The following is a 12472-nucleotide window of genomic DNA, read 5'->3' on the forward strand; positions in this document are numbered from 1 at the left end:
ATCGAATTATTTATCCGAGCCTTTCAAAACAGAAAAAGATCCAGTGTGCTCCTTTAAATGAGTGAGTGGATATTACATCCTTAGCAGTGCTTAAAGCCTCCTCAAAAAGCCTCCATCAGAAGTGGGTTTTCTCTCTGTCCTATTCCCAAAGCGTTGTGCCGCACAAATTAATAGTGCAACTGATTGACGTGTTTACACTAAGCTGCTTATTCTGTGGCCAAATATTTTGAGTATGACTAATGGCCCTGCAAATGCTTACCTTACATCATATGCTTAAAAGGATCGTTTGATACTGTGTCTTTATTTTTTTTTTGTCTCATACATATACTTTAGAAATTATGGCTGCCAATACAAAACATGCCCAAAATTTCAAATAATGAAGTTGGAATATGTACAAATAATTCTTGTGCTCTAAAAACTCAGGCTTCACTCTGGTCTAAACACTGAGATTCAGACAATCTTTCTTCTATACGATGTCAAACACAGTTCCTAAATATGATCACAGTCATGGCACAATGAAGGTACACTATCTGTCAATTTAAATGTTTTATACAGGGCATAAGTTTTAAAAAAATCTACTCGTATTGGTCTAAAAATTAATTCAGTGCCAGGTCAGATCAACAACATATGGCACATAACATCACATAAAGCCATTATTTATTTAGTGTGATTAAACAAACCCCGAGATTAAACAAAACCAGCTTCAGCAGAAATAACCTGAATTGTTTGCTGTGTAACTTTATTAGTCGTTCAATCATTGTGAAGGAATTTTGGCGCGCTCTTTTTTACAGCTTCAGTTTATTGAGGTCATTTGTTTCCCCACAGCTCTCTTAAGGTCCTGGCACAGCACTTAAGTCAGGATGAGGTCTTGACTTTGACCGGACAACTGCAACACCTTGACTATTTCGTTTTTCAGCCATTCTGTTGCCGGTATGCTTGGCATGATTGTCCTGTACCAAAACAAAATATTGCCTAGCTTCAGCTGTCGGACAGATGGCCTCACATTAGACAGAGGAGTTCATGGTCGACTCAGTGACTATGAGGTTGCTGTGGCTGCAGAACAAACCAAAATCGTCACACCTCCAACACCATGCTTGACAACTACTTGATTTAATAAACAGTACATGGCTGCTACTTACCCTCATAACTCCTGTGAAAGCATTAACTTTACTTAGTTTTTCACACTGTCTGGTTTGCGTTCAAATCCTTTGCTTTTGAGAGGCAGCCAGTGTTTCCGCACCTCAGAGATAAATAAGATAAATAAAGATGTGAATAATGCAGAGTTCCTGCAGTTTAGTTCAAGAATAATTCACTTTAATGTTTTACTTTCAGCGCCCTTTTTATCTTTGCCTTTCTTTTATCTATTATTGAAATATTCTCCTCTTGCATGTTTGCTTTCTGTGAGCTGTGTCTTTTTACAAATTCAATAATCACAGAAAAATAATGATATCTTGTTAAATACTTTGTGGCCCAGTCATGGTGTGATCATGAAAACATATGGCTAAAAAAAAGATCTCACTTCCTCAAGTTTTCAACACTTACGTTTTTGTCTCTGCTGCTGTACAAAATTGTGCCATCTGGTTTGTTAGCATGTTGGTTTGTTGTACTAGAGATGCAAATACATAAATTTATGAAACTAAGAATCTTGTTTTTTTTGTCAATTTCTTTCATTCATAACCTACCGGCATATTTGAAGATTTTCAAAAAGTTTTGCACTGAAGGATAAAGTCAGTAACTTGGAGAATGAAAGGGAGATGTCCATTTGGTTCTACAAACTCAAGCAGTCCAGTATGCATACAGCAGATGCTGGGTAGAAAGCCAGTATCTGTTTTACACATCATTATTTCTCTAAAGGCAAAAGTCTCACAAACAACACACCTCTGACATAAAATGGAAAAAACTATGCATTTATATCTCAAGGTCTATGCAGCTGGAAATGTTTAATCGGGTTATCTGCAGTCTAGCTAGCATGCCAACAAAAACCTTCTCGAAATACAGATAAAAGCAGACATTCCTGTTTCTCAGAAGCTCAGAAACACTTCCTGTTGTAAAGTCGCATGCCATACACACGACTATTAAGAGGACTTCACATAGCCTAATGCAAACTGCATAAAAAATTTCAGCAAATTCTCACTCTCATCTTTCAGTTGCCGTTCTCGAGTTTTCTTTGTAGTCTTTTCTCTATTGTTTGTCCTTGCTATCACCTTCTGCTGCATCCTGATCTTCTCCCTTCCATCATCTGCTCGCATCAAGTTTTCCCCCAAACTTTTCTTTCCTTTTGACAGCAGATCAATCAAGTCATTTTTCTGTCTCAGCCCCCTCCCCACTGGGATAACAATGCAACAGGTCTTGCGTCATACCTTCACTGAACGAGGCCAATCTCACCGGTCCTTATGAGGGTAAACTAGAGCTCTCACTCCTGAAATATTAAGGAGTGCATGAGAAGACATTTATGCCTTGTGCCGATGTACTGCAGTGCTTCCTCGGTTTTCATATCTGAAACAGCAACTTTTCACCAAACCCGATACAAATTCAGTTATGAGGAAAATATCATCTCACATGGGTGAGGTCACACAATTATTGAAACAGAAACTATAATCCATAAATTCCGTGTTGGTCCACACACTTTAGAGACAGAGGGTGTTATGAAGATCTTCCCCTGATATTATATACTTCAATAAAACACAGAAACAAATATAAAAATCCACTCCACTCACTTTTAATTTCAAGTATGCCATCTAACATCTTATCCACTCTACTGCAGATACACTGTACGTCACATATAGTTTGGAGAATGAGATGTGAAGCCCCCTGGCAGTCCTCCTCCTCAGGAAGAGTGCTAATGAAGTAGGAGGCCAGTCGGATGAGAGAGTCTTACTCTCCACTTAGGTTCCAAGCAATCAATAAAACACAAAGTGCCACTGTTGCCATCCCCTTACACATCTTTTGCTTTCTGTTCTTGATCCCAATTTTCTTCAGTATTTCTATCCTCTTTAATTGTTTTACTTGTTTTCACTCCCTCTCTCACCTTTATATTTCAATATTTCTGTCCTTGTCACCTCTTAATTCTCTGCTTTCTTCCATTTGCTGTTTTCCCTTCCCCTCGCCATTAGACAGCCAGCAGTGACGGTGCTATAAATCTGTGCTGTAATTAGTATGACACTTGCAGCAGAATTTCATTTCTATTCACAACTAATTTACTTCTCTGTCATTGCAGTGTTTTGACATCTCAAAAGTTTTACTGAGGGATTCTCAGAGTTTGGAAGCAAACAAACTTACTGTCAAGAAACTCTAATCAGAAAGCACCAATGGAAATTTAAAAGAAAAGTGCACGCTCAAAGTACCTTAATACAAACTTAAACGAGGAATCTTATCCATCTCAGACACTTCACTGCCCCTGAGGGCTGCTTACCAAACTGTGAGGCAACAGTGCCCCCTGTAGGTCAACGGTGAACGTGCACCTCAATGATGTTCAGTGAAGTTAACACTTTTAACCAGCCTTGTTTTAGCCCCCCAGCTATCTCCTCCCACAAGGGAAATTGTGCAAGTGGATTTAAATAAATTAATACCTCTTCTGCAAAGCCTAGGGAGAACACAGAAGAAAACCACAAAAAAATAAAATAACGTACCGCTGTTGCATTCACAAAGATAAAGCAAAACACATATTTTTTTCTGGCTAACGCCTATAGGGCCGCATTTAAGATGACAGCAATTTGAATATGTCATGCCTAATTCTACGTTCAGACTGAGCCGACATTCTCTAGGGTCTGAATACAAAGCAGTGTGCGAGAAAGACACTTGACTAGTCAGCTGGAACACCACTATCCAGGCTGTGGGGATAATCAGTCTCACCATTCTGAGACAAAAACTGCTTTACAAGAAACCGTTCAAGTGCCCAAAGACCAAAAATCAATTTTTAGTATCTGTGCCAACAAACAAAAGTCGTGTGCACCACTCATAGTCGGCAGAATACATTTCAAGTATTTCTCAAAAAAAAATAAAATAAAATAAAATCAACAACATTTCACTAAGTATGTGTTCATGTTTGAGGCTGAGCTTGTTAGGAGAATTAAATCATTAAGACTCAAGAAAATGTTTCAATTAAATCTCAAACTTCAAAGGTTGAAAATCATTTAATGTTAAAAAGACACTGTCTTTTGAGTTCTGATTGCTTCCACTACAGCTACAGAGCTCTACCTCTCCCAGTGGAAAAAGAATAAATGAGTGAGGGAGGCTCATGAGGTCTCAGTTATCAGAGTAAGTACATGGTTTTAGCTAATTGGGATCCAAACAAACTCTGAATAAAAATAAATAGAAACAGGAAAATGCTTTGATAGAAAACAAAAGGTCAAAACAATATGTAGCTCATGCTTCTTGGAGTTTTCCTTTAGAAGAGAAAATATTTAAGGTTAATTAGATTTCTGCTTAATTATTTGTCCTACTATTTGTGGGTAAAACTTGCCTATTAAGAATCTTAATGAAGAAACTCACTAGTGACCTGAATAAGGCAGGCGCCGAGACTAAATCATATTCCACCAGAGCTTAGATGCTGGGCATTCAAACAATTCAGTGCTGGTAACAAAACAATGCCCCAACACACTGACCAATTTCAACCACACAATAAGTCTCTCAAGAGAACAAAAGGACCCACGAGGTTTCTGATAACAAGCTCCCTGATCTCTGATCCATACACTACAGTTACCCTGGAGCTAGATGCAAGTCTACCTCTGGGTCAAGACAGAGACCAGAGGGATTAGCAAAAGAACAGAGAAAGACTGATGGTGCCTCTTAATTGACATTTACAAAGAACAGCTCTGTGATCAAAGTGCACAATAAGTCTTGGAGCAAATAGGATGTTTACAATAGATAAGTAAAGCTATAAGAAAAGCAGACTGTCTGTATGTGTCCATACCTCAGAGTCTTCACCCTGGAGCCCCAGCTGGAGGACAGCACTGGGAGACTTCAGTCTGGCATGGCTGGACTGAGCCATCTGCAGGTTCAACTGCCAGCCAACATACTCCAGCTGAAACACACAAACAGAGTTTTAGAATTAACATAACCGTAAAAATAAAGCCTCACACTTCAGTTTAATAACTGCCTCAGGCAGCTTTTCAAAGACTTAAAAAAGTGTTTTTCCCATAAAATAATTGCTATTTTATTATTACTTCTGCCTCATCCTCATTATCTTGGTACTTTTGACCTGATTTTTTTATTATCCTTCATTTCCTTCTCAGTGTTTTTCCCTCTTTTTTTTTTTTACTGTTTTATGTTTCCAAAGCACTTATTAGTCAAATTAATCAGCATTGCACTAGACTTTTCAATATTTCATCTGTTCGTGTTAACATTTTGCCATATTGCTTTGTTACAAGGACAAAGGAAAACTGCTATTTGCTGCATGGCCACATTTGTGTAGACTTTTACTTTATCCCTTCATCCAAACTTTTCTCCAACAAAAGTGAAAAAAAAGACGGTCTGCGTGATGTGATGTGAACTTGTAAAACTTGCAGCGTCTCCTTATACCAACCTCACCAATTCCCCCACCTGCTTGGCTGATTTAATGACAGACACTTCACCAGTCAGCTGAAGCAGTGTGATAGATTAGCAGCGGTGAGTCAAGGCGGGGCAGTTAAGTGTTTTATGATGCAGGGAGAGGCCATAATAATAAACCATGTGTGACTTATTGGTTGTGGATGCATCACAGCACAGGTGTGAGGTGGGGAAGGACTGAAATACGTTTATTTATACTGCAGAAACATTCAAATTAGCAGGAATAAACATTACAACTCTGCGGTCGTTGGTCTTTAAGTTTCTTTACATGTAAAGGAATAAATCTGAATACATTTAATAAACACCTGCATATTTTATTATCTTGCATAAGATCGGTCAAAATAAATGAGCATTCTAATAGTACATTACATAGGCATTGCTTTCTAACACATTTCTGCTTTATCTGCTTGATCGTCGGTCAGTTTGCTCATTTTTAGATAAAAAAAACAGGGAATGAAAGGAACTGTCCCGACAACCTCACATGAAGGAAAAATTCTTAATTCTTAATTAAAACAGCAAATAGCCCATTCAATCACACAACAGCCAGTAGCAAGCATAGAGATTAACTTGAGGTCCTGTTCCCACATGTGTGACATTTATATTATTTTGGTATTTAGTTCTCACAACTATTTAGATCGCTGGGGTGATGCGGTCTGTGATTATTTGTAAGACCGTTGCTCGTTTCTGCTGTGCATTCAAAAAACGATTTACTTAATTTGTCAATCATGACACACACACGTATATTTGACACGAGCACTGAGCTTACAGCTACATCTCGCAGTTATTTTCCTTATTGATTCATCTGCTGATTGTTTTGTCGTTTGCTCTGTAAAATGCCAGAACACAGTGGAAAATGTCATTTATAATTGCCCAAGGTGGGATCTTCAAATGTCAGCTTTTTGTCCAACCAACCAAAGATATTGCATTTACAATTGTGATATTATCAGTGAAGAAAAAAAAGAACCAAGTCCTGATATTCCAGAGGCTGAACTCTACAAATTCTTTGATACGCGCAATTAATTGCTTAATCAAAAGCGAAGCCAGTTAACGTTCAGTTGGTTGACTAATACTTGTAGCTTTATTTTTCACACCCAGTTTTGATATTGAGCAAGAAATAAGAAATTTATGGCTTTATGTTCAATGAGCATGTGGCAGAAATGACAAGATGCCTGCTGAATAGAAATGGTGTGTATGAATATGAGACTCAATTTAATCTCAAATGTGCATGTGAGACAAAACATATTAATTGAATTATTACAGTATTAGTATAATTACGACTCTATTCTCAAGGATCAATAGCTGTCACATCCTTCCATGTATAAATTCATTAGGGAGCGAGGGGAAGATTTGCCAGACACGAGCAGGTGAGACATATAAATGTCTGACAACAGCAACGGCCCCAGCATAATGTGACTGATGTGTACATGCTGAGTATTTATTCCGCGTTTGATCTTAATTCCCTCGTCTCTGAAAGGAATGCTGTTTGAAGTGTCGCTCTTTAATCAAGTTATAGAGCGAAACAAGTTTAGAAATTAATGAAATAACTTGTGTGAGCTTTGAAAGAAGTCTTTGTAATCCATATGGCTGGAAAGAATTCACACAAAAGCAGGTCAGTCTTAATGTGGACAGTCTGATGCTTATTTTCAATTCAGTATCACATTATGAATTCAATAGAACTCGGCTCGCGATGAAAATAAAATAGAACGGGCGGCTTTGGGTTTTAAAGACGTTATAGCAGGTGTAGTCAAAGTTCAGGTATATCAACACTAATAATGTTCCCAAAAGAATATTACACTGTGTACAGTGTTGCTTGCTTTTACTGTTCCTCCACAGACTTACTGCAACTGAAATTTCTCATTTACACCAGCACAGGCACAACTGGTGCATGAATGACAAGAATAACTGGTTTACAAGCACCGTAAACAAGCAATGTAGTTTCTGCATCAGTGGTAAAACTCTTGTTTGGATATATTGTTTGTAAAACATAAATAACAAACTGTAAAGGGTTTGCTGTGTATATTCTGCTAAATAAAAATAAGCAGTCTGATGCTAACGAGGACAAAAAAAAACCTTAGACTGTACCTTCTTCGGGGCAAACAAATTACATTTCAGTTTCTCCACCAGTTCGGGTCCAGTAGTTGCCCAGGTCTGAGAGAACACCTCAGCCTTCTCTGGGGTTAGATGGACCATCTCCAGCTGTTGTTGCAAAGAGGCTGGCTTTACATTATGATACACTGCCTAGTAAAGGTGATGAGAGAAGAGGACAGGATGTGTTAATCAGCATCAAATGTATTCATTTATATCGGGTTATTGTGCAGTTACAGTTATAAAAGAACAATCCATTTAATCTAATACCAAACACAACATTGGAAATACAACTACTCGCAACACAACAGTGACCCCAGGTGGAGAAATAGGCTCACTGTGTGATTCAAAAGCTACAGTACACACTCCATGCCAATCTCCCCATATTAAGATATTTAGAAAATATGCAAAATGTGCATCATTTGAGTCACTTTTTATGTGCACTGCAGGAAAAACAATGTGACCACTCACTTGCTCTAATATAAAGGCAGAAGTTTCCAAGACTAGGTTGAGAGCATTTTTATCCAATGAGAGAGCAGCCTGGAGTTTTTCCTCCTCTTCCTCACTGAACGTCCGCTCTCCCTGTGTAGAAAAAAATCCAATGCAATGTAAAAGCATCCTGAAATAATAACTAAATATATGAACGAAAAGACACTGTCTGCTTGACAATCAAAACATTTTCAGAATAAGCTTTAAAACACAGTATGTGGGTGTCAGTGTTAATCTGACAAGTCTGACAACAACAAAGGTTTTCCTTGAAAGGAGCTTATATTCATAAGCAACATACAGTATTAATCTCATGTTACTCACACTAATGTTTTGCTGCGCGCAGCTCCTCTGCTGCCACTCGTGAGTGACAGTCAGTTCAGTCAACAAACAGATTTTTATTATAGTTTTATTTTGGATATTTTTAAAGCAAAATGTGGAACATTGCAGTATCACAATTACCAAAGTTAAGTCCTTGTCACTCTGCTTTCTTCAACTTATCCAATTCAGGGTCATATAGCAGCTAAAGCCAATGTCCTATCTCAGTAGTCATAGGGTAAGAAAGGAGGTACATCCTGGATAGGTTGCCAGTTTATCAGGGCTAACATTGAGAGACAGAGAGAAAACCATTCACACCAACGGCCAATTTAGAATTGCCAGCTAACCTAACATGAACATGGCTTTGGAGGAATCCAGAGTACCTGGACATAACCCACAAAGCAAGAACGTCACAGGTTTGAATGCTTCTGAGTTTGCAAGTTCTCTCTGGGCCTGTGAGCCAATGGTGCTAACTACTGTACCACTGTGCCACCAGTTAAGTAAATAAAGCCCCTAATCTTTATTTAATGTGGATGGTAGGTCATGGATAGACTGAGGCTTGTAGCAATTGAAATCAGACATGCAAAAGGTTGAAAAACTGCTACTGTATGAATAAAAAACAAAGCATAAACTAACAAGGAGTTAAAATATTCATTCTAATTTCATAAATATCAACAAAACAATTCATCCGCTAGGCTGAATTGCAGCATAAGAACATTAAATAATATGATCGCCTGTTGATACATGTCAAAATATCTATTTCATTAAATATTATTATTTTAAAAAGTTGCACTGCCTCCTATTAGCACTTCAAAAAAAATAAAGAAACCACGCAAAGAGTCCCTTGAATAAAACATTTAGTTTGACGAGTCAATCTTGTGACAAACCAGAAAGATTTGCAGATCCAGGTCTGCATGTGCATTAATTAGAGTCAAGTGTGAGCGATGCTCCAGTAAGTCTTTATGCATGCACGACAGCTGTGCTGCGAAGCCTCTCATCTTTGGCACAGATAACATTGTGCAGTCTCCATACCTTCAGATGAAGCTTCTGTATGATGCGGGAGATCAGTCTGGAGAACTTGTTCACATCAATTGCATTGATGAAAGTCACTGCTTCTTTTATGCTGTTTAAGAAAAAAATAAGAGTCACACGTGTTAATGACAATGATGTAGGACAGGAGGTAAAAAAAGAACATCAGCTGTAGTGTGAAGAGTGCATAGCAGCGTAAAATGAGGCTGTGTACTACAGAGTGAATGTAAAATTCTGGGACAATACTAATAATAATGTGTTTTGATTTTATTGTAATTTATTTCATGTTTTTAAGCCAGACAGATGCATGAATGATTCTTGTAAAAAAATAACTGAAATTTAAAGGTCTTTCATTTCTTCATCACTACATTTGAGCATCTAGCTCAAAATTAAAATTACGCACCTACTTCGGTTTACTAGCAACATATCAGTAAAATCACTGGGTACAAAAACAGCATCTTAGAGAGACAGAGACTATCAGAGGTAAAGATTGGCAGAAGTTCACCAATCTCCACAAAGAGAATCTGGAGAAATCTCTGTGCACGAGGGACAATTAAAAACAGGCGTGATTCTGTCATAGAAATCACTGCATGGGCTCAAGAATACGTCTGTGAATGCAGTTCCCATGCCATCCACAAATGCAGATTAAAGCTCTAGCATATAAGAAGAATTCACATGTGAAGATGATCCCGAAATGCTGCTATCTTCTCTGCGCCAAAGCTTAATTCAAATTGACTGAGACAAAATGGAAAACTGCTCTGATGAATCCAGGTTTGAAATTCTTTTTGGAAAAACATGGACGCCACATCATCTGGGCTAAGAAGAAAAGGATCAATGAGCTTGTTATCAGCACTAAGGTCAAATGCCTGCTTCCCTGATGGTATGTGTGTGCATATGTGCACCGGCAACTTGCACATCTGGAATGTCTAAACCCATATATACCTTTCAGTGCTGAAGGGTATATGCTTCCATCCAGATGATGACTTTTTCAAGGAAGGCCTTCTCATATTTCAACATGACAATGGAAAACTGAATACTGCACTTAATACAACAGCACGGCTTTGTAGTAAAAGAGAACTTTCACCAACTGAAAACATCTGGAGCATCATGATTTAGAAAATACGGCAAAAAAGTCTCAGGACTGTTGAGCAGCTAAAATCCCAAAGGTCAAACAACTTGTCTCCTCAGTTGCCAGATGTTTATGTACTGTTGTTTATAAGAGACAATACCATGAAATTAACTTTCATGAAATAATGAAAAGTCTTAGTTTACAAATTTGATTTTTTTTTCTGTTATATTATTCCCAGATCATTTCCCATTGTTTTATTTAATACTGCACAATATCCCAGATAGACAGACATCTGTGCATCTATCTATGGTTGAGTGCACTGGCTCCTGGAAGAGATCTATCCTCTTGGGCTACATGGGCTAAAGGTTATCACAGAGTAAAGCCTGATGGAAACGGGAATATTAAGACTGTTACAAATACAGATAATCAATTATTTAAAAATCCAACATGCTGAAATACTGGCTGATATTTTTTTCCATTCAGACCCACTAAACATAAACATATTTCCCTAATTTTTATAGTATGTAGTTATTTATGTACTCGTTTACACTCAGTTTGGCTCATTTGTAGTATTTGTATTTCTTTCCAAAAGGGAAGTTGCAGAGTGCCCTCGGGTGGACCAGTTATGCAACATCAACACTCATAATATGGTTGAAGGGTGTTTCAGCAGTCTCTTCTTTACTCTTTCAATGTTAATTTATTAGTCGTTATAAACTGCGATACTAATAGACAGGCTGCAGATAAACCAGCCAGGCTATGTCCGTTAGAACCATTTTCTCAGCGATCCTGCTTCACAACCAGATTCAAAACCTGCAAGAAAAATACCCCAAACAGCATAGTAGTGACACCACATCCCCTTATTGCAGGATTCAGGGGTTCAGGCCTTTTTGTTTTGTTTTTGTTTAGGGTTTGTTTTTTTAAATCTATCTTGATCGTAAACTGGCCTTTTCTTTCATCAAAAAGTTTAAAAAATATATTTAAATCTCTTGCAGCTATACTACATATAGTAACAGAAAGTCTAAATGGGTAAAAGTTTTTTTTATTCAAATCGATTACATGATATGATTTCAACTGTCTTATTAAGTGGTTTAAAGGCGGCCAATACTTCTGCCCAGTTTCAAGTTATAGTAGTTTTGTTTTTTAAGCATAAGTAACTTTAAGTAACTTGTACAGACTTAACTCTAAATATATCCTTGTGGGATTTTACTTAACCCGGCACCCCAGTAGTATTTTTATTCTACAAAGACACTGCTTAAGTGTCATTAAGTCATTGTGCGCATAAGTTCGACCACTGTACCAAAGTATGACTCGTTTACTCCAGCCCACCAACATACTTGCTAATGTTACCATACCAGACTGAGCAAACGTGTAAGGCTAAAATGGAAGAAGGCGCATTTGTGCAATTCAATCTCACCAAAATGTAAAAAAGATAAATATAGATACCCTTTGCTAACATGTATTAATGCAACAAATTACAATATCGACTTTCGGCATGCCTTCGTATGCTACAGGTAGCTCAGGCTTTGCTACAAGATAAAATGTCGTTACATGTAATTTTTTTTACATGGGGGGTCCCACCTTTGTGTTTCTTTTATAATGGAAGTCATTGTAGTCTGCGTCCTTAAAAATAGTGTTTGAAGAATTGAAAAGCGTCAAAGCCACAGTAGCATCCTCACACTGTTGACATTCCGGCTTCCTGTTGTCACAAGACAAGTCATGTGACCGTCAAAGCTGCGCGGAGATGCGCAGTCACGGCAGAGAGTGGATCCGCGCTGGCTGCTGTTAGCCTGCTGGATGGAGGGAAATCATTTACTTGCATTAAAAAAAAAAAAACGAAAACTTACTGCTGACATTTGTCATCATGTCACTTTCTGCAAAATAAAGTTTCTGTGAGATTTTGTTTTGCGTAAAAACTGCGCACAGTGAATCTCTAGTCAC

The 12472-nt window shown here is 37.9% G+C and overlaps 1 protein-coding gene across 2 annotated transcripts in view; it reads right to left on the reverse strand.

Moving 5' to 3' along the window:
• Nucleotides 1-12253, reverse strand: part of commd10 (COMM domain containing 10) — a 66468-nt gene extending 54215 nt beyond the window's left edge. For both annotated transcript variants that reach the window (XM_085475830.1, XM_085475831.1), the window contains exons 1-5: nt 12113-12253; nt 9469-9559; nt 8104-8214; nt 7630-7785; nt 4913-5023 (exon numbers count right to left, since the gene is read on the reverse strand). In XM_085475830.1, the coding sequence (XP_085331956.1) occupies nt 4913-5023; nt 7630-7785; nt 8104-8214; nt 9469-9559; nt 12113-12141 (498 nt within the window). In that variant the 5' untranslated portion in view covers nt 12142-12253. The remainder of the gene's footprint in view (nt 1-4912; nt 5024-7629; nt 7786-8103; nt 8215-9468; nt 9560-12112) is intronic.
• Nucleotides 12254-12472: the final 219 nt, after the last annotated feature.

The sequence above is a fragment of the Copadichromis virginalis genome, linkage group LG12 (genome assembly GCF_057382275.1).
Source record: "Copadichromis virginalis isolate Kocher_CV1m ecotype Utaka linkage group LG12, C_Virginalis_male_GT1.1, whole genome shotgun sequence".
NCBI lineage: Eukaryota > Metazoa > Chordata > Actinopteri > Cichliformes > Cichlidae > Copadichromis > Copadichromis virginalis.